The sequence below is a fragment of the Carassius carassius genome, chromosome 2, assembly GCF_963082965.1.
Source record: "Carassius carassius chromosome 2, fCarCar2.1, whole genome shotgun sequence".
NCBI lineage: Eukaryota > Metazoa > Chordata > Actinopteri > Cypriniformes > Cyprinidae > Carassius > Carassius carassius.
In genome coordinates, this window is record NC_081756.1 from 46061120 (window position 1) to 46082861 (window position 21742).

The following is a 21742-nucleotide window of genomic DNA, read 5'->3' on the forward strand; positions in this document are numbered from 1 at the left end:
CAGCACTACCAAACAACAACTGGACAACAACCTTTATAATAAACAGAATACGACAGAAAAGAAAACTGAACTCCTTAATTAGTCCTACATTTCCTTGGCATCATGGGATCGTCGATTCATCTTTTCTCTGATGTCAAGCCCCCTGAGACTCAGCCAGCTGTGTGTGTGTATGTGTGTGTGTGTGTGTGATGTATCCACACACACACTGCCTATCCCTCCTTCTGTTATGAATGCAATTATGAGAGGATTGGACTTTAGACCCCATTTCTGGTTTTTCAAGCCTGTCGTTTTTAAGCTGCTAAGCCCCAAGAGAAGAATCTCCATTTGATGGCCATGACTTGCAATGTTGATTAAAAAAACAACAACAACACCAACAAAACAAAAAACACTACTACTATGATATTCTGGACCCTAGATTTCTGTTTAATTCCACAAAGCAGAACATTAACATAGTCTCTTTTTTAAAAAAGCAGCGTGATTTGAGATATCGTTCATGTCCACAAACAGTATGAGATGATTATTAAGTGTTAGAGGTTTATTCAAATCCTTAAGTCAAAGTATGAGGGTTTCTTACCCTTAATAAACACTATTAATAAAGGACAGCACTCTAATAGTCAGATTAGATTTGACATCAAATAAAACACCTTATAAAAACCTAGGAGTAATATTCTGTTTGGAAAAATAGAAATTAGAACATCAACAGGTGGCAGTTTTATTTTAGTATGATTTATATAATATATATTATAGTATTTATTATATGTTGAATTAGCTTTTATTTCATATCATTTGCAGAAAAGTTATCAAAACTGAACCTAAAACTAAAACCATTAAAAAAGCATTACTTGAAATAAAATGGGTGTTAGTTAAAAATAAACAAATAAATGGATAAACAAACAAATAAGCAAGATGCCAATGCAAAATTTCTTATTTTAACCAACTAAACTAAAATAAAATGTTATAAAATAAAACTATTTAGACAGAAAATTACAAAAATACACACAACTAAATTACTAAAACTAACTTAAAACATTTTCAAATATTAATAGAAACCATAATAGTAACTAGTTTCTATTTTAATTTAAGTTAAAAGATTATTTAATTTTTTTTTACAGCTTTATTCAAGTTATCAATAACAACACAAACAAAAAATGCACTTGATGTATTTTGATAAATAAAAACAAAACAAAAAAACAATAGAACATCACCAGCTGGTGCAATAAAATCTTTTATTTTCAGTTTTATATATATTTTTTCTGGTTCTATTTCAAAAGCACTGCCTGACTCCTAATCATAATTTAAAAGCATTACCTGATTCACAATTATTCATGTTCCCTAAACGTCACATCCTCACAGGTGAAGAACTGATCTCATCGACGGCCCTCACATGTGCAGAAGTGGAGACAGAGATCAGACTTTAACATGAGATCAGTGCCAGCTCAGCAGAGAGCCACACACACCTGCTCTCTAGACTCCTCTGAACCAATCAAGCCCAGAACAATTCAGCAAGACAATCAGATGAGCTTAAAGACACAGCTGGCTCACACGCTATCTTTGAGATGACAAGAAGGAGTGCCCCATTAATGTATTACGGCTAAATTCATCTCTTCTGAAAGGGAATATGACTCCACAGGCAATTACTTGCCAAGTAATTCATGCAGATATACATGTGCATAGATATGCATCACATCAGACAAGACTGAACTTGATCTGTTGACCTGACGAAAATAGTCACCGATGTCTAAGAATAAATATTTTCCACAGTGCAACAGGATCTCTCTTAATGCAACTTAAGAGAATATCTCTTCATGCTTTTAATGTGCAAGCATCAAAATATGTAAAATAATATATATATATATATAAAAAAATAAAATACAATCCTGGTCTTTATTTTTAAGTATTAGGCCCATTTCCAAAACTAGATATTAATTTCTGAAAAAAATACCAGCATTTCAAAGGCAGACCTACGTAAGCTTTTTAGACTAATATATATATTGCACTTTTACTTGTGATAAAAATAATAATAATAAATAAAAAGTAAATAAAATGGAAATATACATAAAAAAAAAGACATGTTAATACATTAAAATTACAAATATTTACAATTGAGTAAATAGGTAGAAAGAAATATGTTCAAACTGGTTTTGTTTGTCTACATGCTGAAACACAAATGCTGCAAGATTGCAGACAACAAGTCTGTTAAGAGCCATCGAGTGCAGACGGCAGCAGATCAACAGTCAGGGGTTCGTCTGTTCAACACGCTGAACTTTCAGAAACTCCTGCTGCTCTGACCTTTACAAGCATCGCACGGGACACACGGCGCAGTGAAAACTGTGAGCACAGCACTGATAATGAACAACACACTGCAGAGACAAACAGACAGCTGGCATTTAGGAGCAGGAGAAAACACATCCTGCCTAACAGCCCTCCGCAGTGCACTTCTGATCAAACAAGGGCAACGTTCATCTGCACGGGTTACTTAAAGCCTGGGTTGTTAACATGGGATTTGTCATTTCCTTCCTTGGCAATACAAACACAGGAACAGGAGGCAAAAAAATTATCTCGACATGAAAGTCACACTTAAAAATGTATGCATTTAAATGATTTAAATTCACCACAAATCCCATCTGCAAAAACTTTTTTTATTACATTATCCAGCTGGTTTAAAGGTGATTTTTAGAGGATGCAAGTCCATTCTATTCAAGTTCACACACTCTAATTGGTGAAGAAACTATTTTCACTCACATTGAATTAAATGTAAATTTTTTAAAGAAAAAAAAGACAGATATCGTATTTTCTTGTCAAATATTTTATTCCATTATCTATGTATGTTTGACAGCTAAAGAGTGTCTGAAAAACACGTTTTGAACAATATATCTATTGATGTATAATTAAAAACTAAGTTATGTGTGTTTAAACTGCTTTTAGATCTTTGTTTCAGTTGTTTCTGTGATGTACTGAAATATAATTACAAGCACTTCATACGTTTCAAAGGCTTTTATCGACAATTACATGACATTTATGCAAAGAGTCAGTATTTGCAGTGTTTTCAGGACCTCTGTAATTCGACTGGGCATGCTCTCAATCAACTTCTGGGCCAAATCCTGACTGATAGCAACCCATTCTTTCATAATCACTTCTTGGAGTTTGTCAGAATTAGTGGGTTTTTGTTTGTCCACCCGCCTCTTGAGGATTGACCACAAGTTCTCAATGGGATTAAGATCTGGGGAGTTTCCAGGCCATGGACCCAAAATTTCAACATTCTGGTCCCCGAGCCACTTATTTATCACTTTTGCCTTATGGCACGGTTCTCCATCATGCTGGAAAATGCATTGTTCTTCACCAAACTGTTGTTGGATTGTTGGAAGAAGTTGCTGTTGGAGGGTGTTTTGGTACCATTCTTTATTCATGGCTGTGTATTTGGGCAGAATTGTGAGTGAGCCCACTCCCTTGGATGAGAAGCAACCCCACACATGAATGGTGTCAGGATGCTTTACTGTTGGCATGACACAGGACTGATGGTAGCGCTCACCTTTTCTTCTCCGGACAAGCCTTTTTCCAGATGCCCCAAACAATCGGAAAGGGGCTTCATCAGAGAATATGACTTTGCCCCTGTCCTCAGCAGTCCATTCACTATACTTTCTGCAGAAGATCAATCTGTCCCTGATGTTTTTTTTGGAGAGAAGGGGCTTCTTTGCTGCCCTTCTTGACACCAGGCCATCTTCCAAAAGTCTTCGCCTCACTGTGCGTGCAGATGCACTCACACCTGCCTGCTGCCATTCCTGAGCAAGCTCTGCACTGGTGGCACTCCGATCCCGCAGCTGAATCCTCTTTAGGAGACGATCCTGGCGCTTTCTGGACTTTCTTGGACGCCCTGAAGCCTTCTTTACAAGAATTGAACCTCTTTCCTTGAAGTTCTTGATGATCCTATAAATTGTTGATTTAGGTGCAATCTTAGTAGCCACAATATCCTTGCCTGTGAAGCCATTTTTATGCAACGCAATGATGGCTGCACGCGTTTCTTTGCAGGTCACCATGGTTAACAATGGAAGAACAATGATTTCAAGCATCACCCTCCTTTTAACATGTCAAGTCTGCCATTCTAACCCAATCAGCCTGACATAATGATCTCCAGTCTTGTGCTCGTCAACATTCTCACCTGAGTTAACAAGACGATTACTGAAATGATCTCAGCAGGTCCTTTAATGACAGCAATGAAATGCAGTGGAAAGGTTTTTTTGGGATTAAGTTAATTTTCATGGCAAAGAAGGACTATGCAATTCATCTGATCACTCTTCATAACATTCTGGAGTATCTGCAAATTGCTATTATAAAAACTTAAGCAGCAACTTTTCCAATTTCCAATATTTATGTAATTCACAAAACTTTTGGCCACGACTGTACATATATATATATATATATATATATATATATATATATATATATATATATATATATATATATATATATATATAACGAAATTAATGCATACTCATTAATAAATACACACACACATGCACACACATGCATAAAACCCCCAGCATCACTCCCTGTCTAACTCCTCCCCCTCATTTAATGTCAAAAGGACGCAGAGCCATTAATTCGCACAGCGACGAACACTTCAGAGCTCGCACTGCAGTGAAAAAAGCCTTTAAGGCACGCGAGAGGACACAGCCCTCAGAGCTGTCCTTTCTGCTTCACTTCTTCAGCCCATAAAGCACCTAGAGCTGGGGCTAACAGACCCCCATCCGACCATCATAACACACTCACACAGACAACAACAGCTCCCAGCGCTGACAACTAACCGGGACAACTGATTCGTCCCAAACACCACCCCGTGTGCACCCTTCACTTCAGCAGCTCATCTGGAGCGAGAGGCGTGCACTGCCACATTACTTACTCATACACTTCTACAGTATTCATTAATACTTTGAATAATGTTTTATTTATATATTTTCAGTTTATTATAACAACATTAATTAAATTTCAGTTCCTTTAGCTTAGCTTTAAGCGTACATTTTTATATTTAAGTGTTAGTGAAGTGTATTTTAAATCTAATATTTATATTTTCTTTATTTTTCCCCCAACTAAATCATAACGGTTTTGACTAGTACTAGCTTTAGTTAATAATAACAACAGTGGTTTTTAAAAGCTCATGATGTTTTGGGTAGAGTTGAGAGGCCTGGGGACTCATTTTGATTTGGTCTCCTTCAGAAACAGTAATGTAGAGTTAGGAATCATATAATCGCTGGCTCTTATCATTACTGATGTGTTAAGCTGACTGGTATCTGTTGTTTAACACTCTGTGTGGGGCTTTAATTGACCCTGAGCTTCTGTGGTGAGATCTGTCAAAGGGTGACAAAATACACACTTGGCAACCCTTTCCCCATCCACAACAACACAATAAATTAAATCTTGTATTGTGCTTTTAGTTTAATGCTACCATCAAACATAATTTACAACATGCCAACATTCAAAAACCGGTCAGTGCTTGTCAGTTTGTTACTCAAAACTGAAATAAAGCTGAAATAGATTATAATAATTGATCGACAAACATAAACTTAGAAGAAAATTGGCAGCTGACTGAAATAACTAGGCAAAGTATTACAATTATTAAAAGTAAAATAAAAACATAACATGATAATGACAAAAACGCATAACAAAATTCCTGATATTAATAATCTGATATTAAAATAAATATTAATAAATTACAAATATTAATAAATCCTAAAATAGCATATACATAACACTAAAAAGGCTTAGCATGCTGCCTTAGAAGTCAGCTGTCTCTATAGACAACAAGCAGCTCACTAGGTTTGGGAAGCTATATACTGTAAATAATGTTTTGGTCATTTCTGATGTCACCTGAAAACAACAACAACTCCGAAGCATTTGAGGACACTTACTGTAGATAATGGACGAAGGCGGGATCTCGGCCTGTGAATCCTCACACCTCCTTTGGTAGTTAGGCTCCCTAAAAATACACACAGCACTGAACTCAATAGTGTTCTTTAGCAATGTGGTGCTTTGCTTGTGTGGTGGTCACAGTCAATCGTATAGATGTGGAAGGATAAGCACACAAGCACATGCTTACAACTTTTGTCTTTCACTGCATCACTTAAAGTTCACATTGGGCAAAGATGTAATATTGATGAATTTGTGAAATCGAAAGATAACTCTAAATGCCAAAGATCGACCTCTTGCCTAAAATATTGTTTTGGTGAGGTCAAGTCATATAAGTGATGCAGTACATACTTCAAACCATTACACTTCAATTTCAGGTAAGAACAGCTGTATGAAGCGGCCATCTAGTGTGAACGCCTCTTTAGTCAGTCTGCATTAGTTCATCCCTGGCCTAACCTTTCTAAGACTCAAAATAGTTTAACAGAATGATGCAAACACCTCCATCTAACATTACTGAGACACCATGTGCTCTGATTCACAATGACAACATGATATGAACAGCTACACATGAATCAGATCCCTTATCAGAAAAAGAGAAACAGTCAAGTCGCACTGAAAAAGCACGCTTTGCTTACACAGAAGGCATGACTTGCATGATGTTTACCATGTTTACCATAAAAAAACTAAAAAAAAGTAAAATTCTGAAACATTATTACAATTTAAAAGAGCTGTTTTCTGTTTGAATATACTGTATTTCAGCATTATTTCTCCAGTCTACTCTTTGGTGTCACATGATCCTTCAGGAATAATTTATTTTTATAAATAAATGTTGAAAAGAGTTGATACTTAATATCTGTGATACAAACAATTACTCTAATTGATAGAGTATGGACACTACATATAAATCTCCCTAATTAGCTTTCTCAGCCTTACAAAATGACACTTAACAGGGATGTGTAATTAAGCTCACATCGTTACTGAATTAATATTGATTTCTTCACTTGTTACCATATTTATGGCATCATCATAGTGACACTTAACACCCAATGCAAATGTCTTGACGTTCTTCCTAACTGAGGAGTACTTCAGGTCTTACCTGGAGAGGTCTGTCTCTGGTATGGATTGCATGTCTTTGTTGCTCAGGTTCTCCATCACAGGAGAGTCCAGGTTTGCCGAGCTGTTGCTGAGACGGTCACTGCTCTCGTATCCAGATTCAGTGCGATGGATTTTCCAGTTATCCGTCCGAATGGTGAGGTTAGTGACGCTTGATTTAACCCTGTCCTCTGAATCCAGCGAGCTCCTGCTGCCCATGTCCTGCTGCTGCTCGTCCTCGTAAATCGTCATTAAGCTCTTGGGATTGCGTTCTTCTCGTCGGCCCCACGCCGACTCTTCGCCGTCCTGATTAAAGGTCTGTCTGGGAGAGTTTTGATTATTATCGCTCTTTAGGATGCTGTCCACGTTAAGCGCCTCTCGTGTCGGCCTCCACGCTCGATTGGGCCGGCTGCGAGGGTTTCCGTGCGTCCGGGAGTCCTGGCTGCTGTACGTATCGTAGCCGTTGGCCACATCCAGCCTCCGAGAGCGGCCCACTACAGGGGGATGAAGCGGGACGCGAGGCTGGGACTGAGAGCGGGGCTCATGGTTGTAGTGTGTGTAAGTAACAGGCCAGTGCTCGGCTTTCGCCGGACCCCTGCCCTGGCTGCTGTAGAGCCATGACTCCAGGTGCTTGAAGCCGTTCTCCGGAGGTGACAGCGAGCGGGAATGAGGCTTGTCTGGGGAGGAGAAACACACAACAGGTGCAGTGTGAATAAACATTGTGAATAAACAACAAGTTTTGAATAAAGCAAAGGTTACTGGAGTTTTAGAAGCACACAGGTAATGGAGTTATCACATGGGTTATGCATTTATTTATTTTTGTCTGGACCTATAAGTAAGGTGTAAAAATACAATTCATCAGAGGTGGAAAGAGTACAAAAATATTCTACTCAAGTAAAAGTACCATTACATTAATGAAATTTTACTTAAGTACAAGTAAAAGTACCAGTCTAAAAATCAACTCAAGTAAAAGTAAAAAGTAGCTCATTTAAAATTTACTCAGAGTAAAAATTACTTAGTTACATTTTAACAGTGGGAGGGAGTCAAAAATGGGACAGGCCAAGGGTGTCAAACTCAGTTCCTGGAGGGCCACAGTCCTGCACAGTTTAGATATAACCCTAATTAAACACACCTGATCCAGCTAATCTAATCATTTAGGTTTATTTGAAAACTACATGATATGTGTGCTGGAGCAGGGTTAGAACTAAACTCTGCAGGGCTACGGCCCTCCAGGAACTGAGTTTGACACCCCTGGGATAGGTCTATTAATCTCAAACTAGTTGTTTTTAATTAAAGGAATCAGTTATTTAGAATAATAAAACATTTGGGCTGTTACCAGGCAAATCAGTATCAACAAACTCATCTTTTAATGCAGAGGAAATGCAGAAGATTCATTGGAAGTGGCATTTAGATGTATTACACTAGTGCAGGACAAGAATTGCATTTAACCTGCAGTTACAAATGCATGAATAATGTTTTGATATACAAAACATAAAATGTTGAATACTCATTTGAAATTATAAGAAATTAATTATTTAAAAAAATCAAAAGATACTTTAAATGTGATATTAAAATGGCCAGTATGTGTCAGCAAGTCACTGTTAATAAGTGAGTCATTGCGATTGAACCGAATCATTTAAACGGTTGATTCATTCAGGAACGAAACACTGTCACGTTGCTCAGAGACGCAAAACTGTGCTTTGGTGGCTGTGTTTGGAATTATTTTCTGTTTTAGAAATAGAGCTAAAAAAGGCAATATGGTGTCTAAAACGCAAGTCTCTTAATTAACTTGTTTACTGAACTGTTATATATATATGTATGTATGTATATATTCATGATGATTTTTGGAGGAAAAGACGGCATTCTTTGTGTGATTTTGATTTAATGTATGAAATTATATAAATATGTGAATTTTCTGCCCCTATATCTTCAATTTTGTGATCATTCTAAACATAGGCGCCGATTTATGTTTTTCTCCGTGGGTGCTCAAGGGCGCAAGCCATTTAAAAAATAAAAAAATAGACTAGGCTATTAAAAAAATATTGCATTTCAGAACCTTAGGCTAATGGACAGCGGCCGATACAAACACACACAACAGCGTCACTTCGCAAAAATACAAACAGGATTGGAGATGAAAAGTTTAACTGACACGTAACCGCTAATGCGTTCAGCTTCTTGGGAAATTAATGTTTTGTAAATATTGATTAAAAGACTATTGCGAAAGGACAGCGTTTCCATTAACCGATTGTTGCGACTAAAATAATGAGTTTCTGGGAATGTCTACCTCATTTATGTTTCGAGGTTTCTTTTGATAGTGGCATGGCTTTTCTTTGAGGTTTCGAATCCATTATTCATATAGGCTAAAAAAATATTTTTTTATTTTATGTATTTAACAAAGAACTTGTATTCTGTCCAAAAGTAGGCTACCTTTGTGTCCATTAGTTTTTCCTCTTTTAAACCGTATATAGGCCTATACTTGAGCAGAAAAATGTTCCCATTTAAACCCTGTTACGAACTTTAAGGAGTCTAGGGAATGTACCGTAACATTTACATATTAACGTACTGCTGGGTATGAAATGAGGTGGAAGAACATGACAGACAAAACTTTGAAAGAGAAAAAATACTGGACGTTTATTCACAAAAAGCCAAAGCCACTAGATCCAGTAAAATAATGTCGATATATCAATATTAATAGGTTTGGCTTTTTTTATAACAAATCTGTCCATTTTAGTCTGATTAATGATTAGTGATTACGGAAAGCATTAAATGATTACATACTCGCACGGCACTGTATAGTGGGGGATGGGACGTTTTCAGAAACGCTGTGATTGGTGGATAGGATATGGAACATGCATGCGACTGGTTATGTCACTGACAACAACATAACCAATCACAGTGTGGCAGACGCTTCATAGCGCCAACTGCAATGTTTAATTTTAAATAAATGTAGCCTACTGGCAGTCTGGCACTGGCACACGTGGGTGCTCATTTTCCGTGGGTGCTCGGTATTTTCCGTGGGTGCTCCACGGTATCGGCGCCTATGATTCTAAATGCATTTTAGGAGACTGAATCACACAGTGAAAGAACGCACTATAAGCGCGCACATCATTAAAACAAAAAATATGATATTATCGCAGATGATATATATAGCACACTCCTCACCACTGTCTTTTTGGCTAATTTGTGCAAAACCTCTTGCTAAAATGTCAAAGCTTCATTTTAACCACCAATGCAACGATGCAATTATTTAGCTTACCTCTACATTCTTGCGAAGGGTTGATGTCTTGTCGAGATTTTATAAGCTGCTAGTTTGGTCTTCCTAAGCAAGTACAGCTTACACTGCATAATAGAGCATACATATGGCCAGGGTTCACTTCATTTCCTTCGAGTTCAACTTCAGAATATGACGGGGTTTCGTTTTCAGCGGTGTCTGCACCACTAACGCCTGTTTTGACCGTCTGCATCTTTCTTGTGATTTTAGCCCGAGTTTGCCCTCCTGCCCATTATTTACTGACGTAGTTTCCAGGGAGCGATTTTTTTTTTTTTTTTTTTTTTTTTTTTTTACTCAGTAATTAATGTGTTTTAAAATGTAGCGAAGTACAATACTTTAAACAAAATATACTTAAGTAAAAGTAAAATTACAGATTTAAAAAAATACTTTAAAAAGTATTAGTACACAAAAAAGCTACTCAATTACAGTAACGCGAGTAAATGTAATTCGTTACTTTCCACCTCTGCAATTCATTCATGCAGTTACTTGATTACGCCACTGTTATGATGAGAATGATTTTCAATTTCTGAATGAAAATTAATTTTGGATATTTTTGGGGGTACATAAAGTAAAAAATGTTACGACGTCCTGATATCATTATTAAAACAATAAAATACTTAGTTTAGCTTTTTAGATTTTACATTCAATTTTATTTTTTTTTTTCAAGTCAAAAATACATTATATAAATAGTAATATTATATACTGTACCTATACAATAATATAAATAATCTAGAATTTAAAGAAAATTTATTTATGCTTTATGTAACTTATTTTTATATAAAAAAATAATAATTTTTAGCTTTGCATCATTTTATTGAATACTTCAAGAAGATAAAAGGTCAAAAGTCCAATAAAATATCAGATAATTTGACCTTTTTCTGAAAAGGCAAGGTTTATTTAAGTTGTTGAAGTGTGGTATGACTCCTCAAAATAATGATATTCATTAATTAATTCACGATGTAAACATTTTAACACACACACACACACACACACACACACACACACACACACACACACACACACACACACACACACACACACACACACACACACAAAACACTTCAGTTGCAAGGATTTAATTCTAAACTGTTCAGCATTTCAGATGTCAGTTTTTCATAACCATAGAGCCAGAACTGAACAGAACTGTATGTAGCTCTCCAAACAAGACTGATCAGTGTGTTGTGCCGCTGTGTGAACACAGCCCTTGTTCTGCTTGAGTCTCACATTTTGCTGCATTATTAAAGCGTTCATTTGCATTACACAAACACAATCCATCGATGTTTTGAACCTGCTTCCAGTCTGCAGGTCAGAATCATCCATCTCTGACATACGCGGGGTTGCACTAAGAGCCTGGATGACCTTTTCTCTTGTGAAGGTGAAAGAGTGCCTCTCTTTGGGCAGAACAGTGCTGATATTGGCCCTGTTAAATGGGCTGGTTTAAAGAATCCATACTGCTCCATTCCACATTGCCAAGTTCACTTTATCATCATGCAGTATGAGCTTGAAAAAACAGCATTATCTCATTAGATATTAATGCAACTTTGACTTGTGGCCATCACACACACTGAAAATGCTAATTATCTGGCATAATGAATTCTCAAACAGCATACACAGTTAACTTTCTACAAGACGAAGGCATGGTTTGAGATCTAAACGCTCAAGGCTGAAAGCCATTAGTAAGCCATATACCTACTTAAGGGCAAGCAACTTGGCTTGCAAACCACAATTTTACAGCAATAAAAGGAGAAGGTAATGTTGGTCACATGGCATGTACACAATATGGTTTTAAATTTTAAAAAGTGCACTTTGTAATAATGTCAAATTAAGTTTCACTTTAAAGTACATTTAAATCATCATGTTTTAATGATCTCTGTCGTGTTTTAATGAAGTACACTGATTTCGATGTGTTGACTAACATACTAAAGCACATGTAAAGTACTTGATTATAATCTCGACGGCAGTGTAATTCATTATTAGATTTAAAGATAATACATTTTAAGGTTACACTTTATTTTAAGGTGTCGTTGTTACAGTGTAATTACACATTTAAGTACTGTGTAATATTAATTAACTACATGTTCTTACTGTATGGTTAGGGATGGGATTAGGATTTGACTTCATGTAATTACGCATTATTAAATGCTCGGCAGTACACTTTAACCATATTTGAAAAAAAAAAAAACGATTGAAGTTACAATAAAATTGCATATAACGGATCTCTCTATAAAGCTAACTGGATTTTCTATAAATTTTAAATAACATGCAATTAAGTGTCTGAAAATTTTGGTTTATATTTTCCCATAAGCATACTAATTTTAAAAGTTTGCTTACGTGTAGTTCGCGTTCACAAGGGATTGCTTTTAAAGCAACAGCTAGCCTAAAATGAAAACTCACACTAATATTTAAAACTGATTTATTCTGCATGACACAAAATGAGAAATGTGAAAATGTACAAGCCACTAATTTCCATATGGATTTCCACTCTGATTTCACGAATCTCATTCACTTTAATTATATGGAAAACTATTCTGCAAATTCCCTCCTTTTGTATTTCACCTAAAAAGAAAGCCATGAGTCTGGAACGACAAGAGGGTGAGTAAATTACTCTCTCAGTAAACTATTCTACTCTCAGAAAAAAGATACTAAACTGCAAGCGGGTGAGATCCAGTGTGGCGTGCATGATCTAATCTATTCAGCTAATTTTATGCAATGTGTTAATATAACATTTTTTTGTTTTGGAATTAATCTCAATTATAATAAATAAAGCTGGAAACTTGGAAGTGGAGGTGGATTTGCATTGCATGAATCTATGTGACATGAATAAATATAAATCAACCAATAATAAAAATGCACTGCTATTTTAACCATAAAACAATGTGCATCCACTGAATCCTCCGTGATATTCCTTTGTAAAGAAATCTAAATATATAAAGACCCATTATTAATTAGTGCTGGAAAGGAGTTGTTCACTCAGCTCAAGTTATACGGAGGAAAGGTTACAGAGATTACAGTCCTCTGGAGCACACGTCAGAGGTAATCTGTGTGTTTAACACTTCTCGCTGACCCCTGGTTACATAAGGACCAGCAGAGTGCTGTGAGCCAGTTTATTCTGCTCCAAAGCTTCAAGTGTAACTACCACACATCTGTGCTTCTCTAAAGAGGACTGAGAAGATATTTAAAGTGGTCTGTCTGAATACAAGAGAGAAATCTCATTTCTTTCATTTCTTTCTTGCTAGTGTTGCAAAATGTGCTTGATCAGATCTTTAACCCTGAATGCACTACAGTGGAATTGTAAACAGCTGAATTGTAAAATATTATTACAATGTAAAGCAACTCTTTTCTAACCGATTATCGGTTTTAAAATGTCATTTATTCCTGTGAACAAAGCTTTATTTTCAGCATTATTTCTTCAGTCTTCAGGGTCACACGATCCTTCAGAAATCATTCTAATATACTGATTTGCTGTTTCATTATCGTCAATTATTATTGGTGCTTAATTACTAATATTAGTTCTTATTATAAATGTAGAAAACAGCTTAAAATTTATGTGGATACACTGTGATTCTTTCATTACTTAAAGGTTCGAAAGAACACAATTTATTCGAAATGGAAGTCTTTTGTAACATTTTTTTACACCACTTTGATCAATTTAATGCATCTTTGCTTAATGAAAGTGTTAATGATTTTTTTTTTTTTTTTATCTTTCTTATCCCAAACTTTTTACTGAGAGTTATCATGGTTTTCTCAAAGATAGTAAGCAGCACAACTGATTTCAACATTGATAACAATAATAATATGTTTCTTGAGCATCAAATCCTCATATCAGAATGATTTCTGAAGGATCATGTGACACTGAAGACTGGTGTAATGATGCTGAAAATACAGCTTTGCATCCCGATTAAAATATATTCAAATAGAAAACAGCTTTTTGATCAAATAAATGCATCCCTGGTGAGCATAAGAGACTTTCAAAAACATTATTCCAACTTTTGACCAATAATGTATAAACAATAGTAAAAGAGAGGCTTGCCTTTATAAAAGCCACTAATGACATTTTATTGAAATATTTTTTATCTAAAATAGTCAAGATGTAACATTCTTACCCCGGTGCCTCAGTGTTTCTGGTCTCGTCTGCGACCGATCCGAGTCCTTCTTGATAAGGTTGATGGGACGACCTTCTTTCGGCAGCTCCCTGAATCGACTCCGAATCGGATCAAAGTTAATCTTGACTGTAAGACAAACAACAGAGATATGGATAAATGCAGCACTTTCACCAGAGATTCCACAAATTAAGCGAAAGGCACCATTTCAGCAAAATCAGGTCCTACCAAGGTCTTAAAAACTATATAGCTTGAATTAATTAACTACACTATTAATGATCTAGTCTAATAGGTCTGAATCTAGTTTCTTTTTTGATACGGGAATTCTGAAATTTAACACAACCATTAAAAAAACTTGTCAAGTATGTTTAATGGGTCTGCTGTAAAATCCATAAGCAGCACCCTTCAAATAAAGCATTAGAGTACACTTGAAGTTAAGGATCATTGGGATGGTGGGAGAAAGTGTGGCCTCTGCACTCTTTAGATACACCCCTGAGGCTTCTGGGAAGGACAGTAGAGCCCAAGAGCCTTAACAGCAATCAATGTGTGTGTGTGTGTGTGTGTGTGTGTGTGTGTGTGTGTTCCAGTATTTTCTGCTGTGCTGGAGGAAAAAAGCAGTGAAGTGTTAAAAGAGAGCAAAAGAGTGAGAGAGAGACAGATAACAGAAAGAGAAAGGACATTTCTTGCCCTCGAACACACTGCAGTCACGCATAAAGGTCTCTTAGTGAGGGGACTCTAGACACAGCTGAGAAAACAAATCATGCTTTCAGCAATCACAGATCACATTCCCAAACACACTTAAAAGATATAGATCTCCTTTTGAACTTTGAAAGTTTACTCTTACACTGGCCTGAAGAGATACACAGACATCTAAGCCACATCAAAACAAACTGAAAAAAACAACAACCCTAAACCGAACAAAAACAATGTCATAGAAAAATGACAGAAAGAAAATGCAAACAGAGCAAACAAAACGGATATCAAAACAAAAAGCAAAAAAACAAAACAAAATTAAAACAACAACAAAATGAATTAATCAACACAAAAAAACAAACCAAAGCCATAGCAAAAAAATAAATAAAATAAATACAATAAAACTAAGTAAAAAAATAAACACAAATAAACACATACACACACACTAATAAAATAAAACAACAAAAGAAAAAGAAAAAGAAAATGAAAAACCTAAAACCCTGCCATAAAAAACAAAACAAAACAAAAGCAAACTAAACCAAAAATTAAAAGCCAAGCAATCAGAACCAAAAATATGTTCCCAAAAAGTGAATCTAATGATATTACTTTATCATTAAATGCAGTGACATTCATACATTAAGTGTGGCTTAAGTATCATATAATTTCTGAGGCCACTTTACATTATATATAGACTGACAAAAATGCTGTCAAAACAATGTAAACACATTCATGAAACAATCTGCCATGACTTGGCCCAGAGTGGCAGTAAATTATTGTCACATTCTATTAAAACTTTGTTTGAATTGCAGCTGTGCACTTGAATCGCTGAGGACTATAATAAAGAGACTCGATTTGCATGGCTTTATTAACTATATACCCGAGCCTAAGGGAATATTTTCACTGCCTAAGGAAAGAAAGCCATTACAAAGTTGATCTAAGAGCTTTTAGTGGAGAGAAAAATTCTACCATAAAATAAAAAAAACGCATCAAGCCATTAAGGTTTGTAATAACAGGGGAATGTGGGCTACTGCAGAACGAGGACATAGGTCTCCCTGCAGGTCTTTCTTGTCTGTCTTTGTCCAAACATCCTGCGCTGCTCTCTCTGATCCTCTGGGTATTAAAATACTTTGTGGGGGAACAGTGTTGCCTCCTAGAAAGAACATTTCGACAACTGCACCGTTCATGAAAAAAGCATAAAGATTAGGATGGGTGAAACAGGTAAATCAAGGCTTAACACACACATATATATACATACATATACATAAGTATTTGTTAATTAAAAACAGCACAATTACTTAAACTTTAACTAAAATTACAATAAATGTTTTTTTTTATTTCATAATTCAAACTAATAATAAAAACTATCAAAACTTAATAACTCAGTGACACTAAAATAACACTTTTTTGGGTCTTTTTGTTTTGTTTTAACGGGAAATTCATTCCCGACTTTCAAATAAGAAAACATCTGGCATTATGTTGTTACTAGGGCTGCACAATTAATCAAAATTAAAATAGAAATCGTGACATTATCTTGCAATCTGTACAAATTAATTAATGTGATTAATAGTCCTAGTCATAACCAGCAAATCATTGTGAATTGCTGTAATAGCAACCATACAATTTGGGGTGATCATGTTTTAGTGTTTCAAGTGATTTTATATGTTCTTTATTAATATATATATCTAGCAATTTATATAAATTAATGTATGTAGTGCAAGAAAATGAATAAAAACCCTAGTCAGAACCAGCAAGTCGTTGTGAGCTGCAATAAAAGCAACCATATCATTTGAGGTATCCATGATTTAAGTTCTTTATATGTGATCTTGGAGCACAAAACCAGTCTTAAGTTGCTGTGGTATATTTGTAGCAATAACCAACAATACATTGTATGAGTCAAAATTATATATTTTTCTTTCACGCCAAAATCATTAGGATATTAAGTAAAGCTCATGTTCCATTAAGATATTTTGTAAATTTCCTCCTGTAAATATATTAAAACTTAATTTTGGATTAGTAATATGCATTGCTAATAACTTCATTTGAACCACTTTAATAGTGATTTAATATTTAGATTTTTTCCTAAATTCTTCAGATTCCAGATTTTCAAATAGTTGTGTCTCTTTCAAATATTGTCTGATCCTAACAAACCATACATCGATGGGAAGCTTATTTCTTCACCTGTATAAATCTATATGACTGGTTTTAAGGTCCAGGGTCAGACGTGTGTTTAAGTGTGTGTTTTTTTACCTGGCCCTCTGCCGCTGCTGGTCTGGTTACTGCCACGACTGAGCACAGACGGAGGCTGAGACTTCTGCTTCGAAGTACCTTGATTTGAGAAGAAAGCAGTCAAGTTCTCTCGTGTCAACTCCAACTTCTTTCCACCCTGTATAGGAGTACCTGAAAGAGACACACAAATCATTCCATTCTTTTATTTTTTATGCACCACCATTTCATTTAATTTGATAATATTATTGAATATTATTCTGTTATTTTACTTCATCTTTCACACCCACAGCTTTCAAAGACTGTGACTTGTCTGAAAAGACATTCTGATTTAATCTTGTACTGTAAAATTATGAAATTTATCGTAATTAGACTTTGATACCTAATCAAATTTGCTAAAACATAGGCTTAACAATTTGAAGATGAAATCATAATGTTATTTTAAAACCGGTTTCATTTGTAGTGAATCTTCACTTTCAGTGGAGCAAAAATTTACATTTAGATTTACTAGTCAAGCATTGATTCAAGATTTAATATTTTATTCGTCACATACAGTTATACACAGAAAACAACTTGCTGTGGAATGCATTGCATATGCATCATCATAGATAATGCACCACTGATTCAAAATAACAAACAAGAGTCAATTAGTGCTAATCAATATTAACGGTAGAAATATTCACACATTATCCTCTCTTATAAAATAACAATAAACCCAATGAGGAATCAGAACTTTATTCATTAACTCTTGTTTTTATTATATTTTGGGATACTATTATTTTCCATAATATTATTTAGTATTTATTTAATATTACATTATTATTTAATATTATATTTTAAACAGCGTTTTTTTATTTTATTTAAGAAAGCCAGCATCTGAAAATTGAGGTGATTGCATGATTATCTGTGATAAATGTTTTAAAGCAGAATGAAACTGTTAAAATGACAAATGCATTACTAAAGGTGTTAAAAATAATTATTTACTGTTATGTTTAATTTATGTTGACAGCTATAATATCAATTTATTTTTGCTACCAGTAAAAAGTTTCAAAATAAGTCACTAACTATGAGTTAATCATAGTTATCTTTATTCAAATGGTATACCTTAACATGTGTTGAATTTACCTGAATACAACATAACTGCATTGAAACTGGTTTTCTACCTGGTGCTTCTCCATTGACTGAGCTCTTATTTTGGGTGCTATTGCTGTTGGACCGCTGGGCCTCGTCTGTTACCACAGCACTGCCTTCAGGGTTAGAGTAAAACAAGAGCAAGGGCTGGAAGTGACCTTTGATGCATTTAGTGACCACATCCTTCCATCTGGATCCCACCTTAAAAAAAATAGTTCTTTAGCATACAGAGAGCAGTTGATAGATTATTATTAGACGTGAAGGCTTGCATGCTTCGGAGGTTGTACTGCAAAAGTGTCTCCAGGTAAACAGATGTAAGCTTCCTTCTTAATTAACAGACAGAAGGGAAAGAAAGAGCGGGCGACAGAGAGAGAGAGAGAAAAGCAGGTAAAGTCAGCAAGCAGTATGAGGATGCATCAATGAAACATAATTATCTGAACAGTCAAAAAATAGCAGCCAAGACTGTAAAGGAGATGGATTAAAACATGCTTAATCAACAAAACAGCTGTTATGAAGTACGTTCTCTTAAACTGCATACTGGATTGGCTCTCTATGCTGTATGTTAGCACACACACATCTACCGTAGTGCACATATTGTGTGTGTGTGTGTGAGGGTGATCCATCTTGGAGGTAGAGACGAGCAGCACTAGCCCAGTGAGAGCTGCACACGCAAGCACAAGCCGCACACTACTGACAGATTGATGAAGAGATGCACCACTACAGTGCATCGCCACATATTTCATGCCATTATGGTTTTTATTATTATTTTGAATTTGTTTTATTTTTATATTTGTTGAAATTGTTAAGTGCAAATGTCTAACGATTTGTAAATGAAGATGAATTTAATTCCATTCTGTGTATACAAACAAATATCCACCAGTGGACTCAGGAAAACAACTTATTTCAAAGAGCAAAGTTTTCAAACCCCAAATGACAGATATTGGTTCTTTTTTTAAACTCACTTAATTTTTTCTCAGAAAACAAGACTTGATATCTTCCTTTTGCATCTCAAGTAAATTGATCTTGATTTAAAGATGTTTAGATATTTGTATTGGAAAACAAGACCAAAATACTGAGGAAGGTGTACATTTTTAGCAATGCATGTAAGACTTATTGCCATTTTGAAAAGACAATATCACGTTTTTTTATTTTTTATCTATTTTTGCTAAAAACTAAAACTATATTTGGTTTAACTGTCAAAAACAAATATTGTTTCAAAATAAAGAGAAAAATAAAGATTTGATGAAGACATACTAGAAACCCTTTATGGGAGTGCGAGAATGGAGGAAGCAGTTAAGTGAAGTGAAGTGAAGTCAAGTTAAAGTTAAGTTAAAGTGAAGTTAAAGTTAAGTGAAATAAAAACATGATAGGTTAAAATGGTAAAAAAAGAAATTATGTAAATCTGCAGTTGAGTTAAGTTACAGGAAATATTGTGTATATATATAATGTTTTATGCAACTGTGCAGATGGAGGGAATGTTTGTTCAATAAGGTACATGACCAAAGCCAGGACTGCTGGTTCGTCGTTAGTATTATGAACAGTAATTGTGTAAATGTATAGACGGAAGGACTTGAGTCCTAACAGACAAATGTAGTCTCACCTCTTTGACATTGGCGTCATCAAAGAAAACCCATTTGGATGATTTGGTGTGGTAGGCAAAGGCACAGTAATGTCTGCTGGAGTAACAGATCATTCCCACCAATAGCAGCTCGCTCTTCTTTGCACGCTCGTCTGTGACGCGATAAAAGAGCTGCAAACACACCGAAATGCATTTATTTACACAATTATAACAAAAATCTTACAGCATAATGTTTTTGTTATATTGAAGGTTCAAGACAGTGATTCACCAAAATATTTGGCAGAAACGGCAATAAATAAATAAATAAATAAATAGATATTCTAAAATAAATAAATACTAATAATTCATAATTAATTTCATGTCTAAATTGACATGTGGGTGAGTAACTGATGACGATGTAAGTATAGGGCTGCATGATAATGGTTAAACTGATAATGGTCAAACTCCGAATGCATTGTGATTAATGTAATTTGAAGAGCTTATTTTTATATTTTATCAGAATTATTGCACTTTCACATAAGCACAAATGAAGAGAGCATAGACTCATAAGCATGATCACATTTCGAAAAATGCAAAAACGTGAATCTTCTCTCAACATCTAAACCTGGGAAATTCCTAATATTACTACAATTCCAAATTATGTTCATGCTTTTCTACTGAAACAACAAAAATGACTGCGTTGTGACACAGAGGTTACGTAAAGGCATCTATTCCACAATCGCAAAGAAGAGTCGAGATCCATGTTTAGATTTATTACAGTTCATTACTGAGGTTTGATTACAAATGCATTCGCAGCAAACAGCACAGAATAATCGCAAAGCAATAATTGTGATCACAATTAAGCAGCATTTCTTAAGCTACATATGCTGGACTGCAGTCATATTGAGTAAAAATCATTGTGTCAAAAAGTCGTGCAGAAGTAAAGCAGAAGTAGGTGACAGAACACAGATGTATTTGCCGAAACAAGTTTAAATAAAGCAGCTATTGCATAACCAACACCTGTTCCATCACACCCTGGTTCCTGAATAGCTGGTTTTCTTCGGAGGCTCACAAAACAATGGATTCCAGGCAAGGGGAGCGATTTTCCTCTGAAGTCTCCACCACCACAGCGAGAACCAAGGAATGAATTAAGGCCTTTGTACTTGTCCAAGGATTTTCAGCTGAGACAAATCCAATACTGGAGGGTGGTAACGTGGAAGTAGGCGTAAAGAATGAATGCATGCTATTTAGCATCTGCGACATTCACTCTGAGTGAAAGAACTGATTCTTCCAATCTAGATTCTTGCAACGTCACCTAGACTCTTAAAAAAGTTCTTCTCTGGCATTGATGGGTCCATGAAGAACCTTAAAATTCCACAGTGTTCCAAATGTTCTTTACATATGAAAAAAGGTTCTAAATATTCAAATTTTCTTTGCACTAAGAACAACAACAAAAAAGTTCTTTAAAGAACTGTTCACTGAAAGGTTCATTTCGGAAGCCAAAATGGTTCTTCAATGGCACCACTGAGAAAACCTCCTTAAAATATTTATTTTTAAGAGTGTATAGACACATTTTAGCCATCTGAAATGCATGTAGTTGCACAAACAGAAGGCCTGTCTGGTGATAAACAAGTCTCAAGCATGGCTTTATACTCCTACACATGAGGCTGGTAATGAACAGCATCTACACACTCGGAAGTAAGATGACCTTCCACTGCAGTGGCTTTCTGGTCATCAGGCGTGGGCTATTCAGGCACTGATGCAGTTACACAA

At 35.4% G+C, this 21742-nt stretch overlaps 1 protein-coding gene across 1 annotated transcript in view; it reads right to left on the minus strand.

The window, feature by feature from the left end:
* The window catches only part of LOC132095507 (inactive ubiquitin carboxyl-terminal hydrolase 53-like), a 55693-nt gene that overhangs the window by 4485 nt on the left and 29466 nt on the right, over window positions 1-21742 (minus strand). The window contains exons 11-16 of the mRNA XM_059500575.1: window positions 20012-20161; window positions 18444-18612; window positions 17305-17454; window positions 14368-14493; window positions 6998-7751; window positions 5904-5971 (exon numbers count right to left, since the gene is read on the minus strand). Coding sequence (XP_059356558.1) covers window positions 5904-5971; window positions 6998-7751; window positions 14368-14493; window positions 17305-17454; window positions 18444-18612; window positions 20012-20161 — 1417 coding nt within the window. The remainder of the gene's footprint in view (window positions 1-5903; window positions 5972-6997; window positions 7752-14367; window positions 14494-17304; window positions 17455-18443; window positions 18613-20011; window positions 20162-21742) is intronic.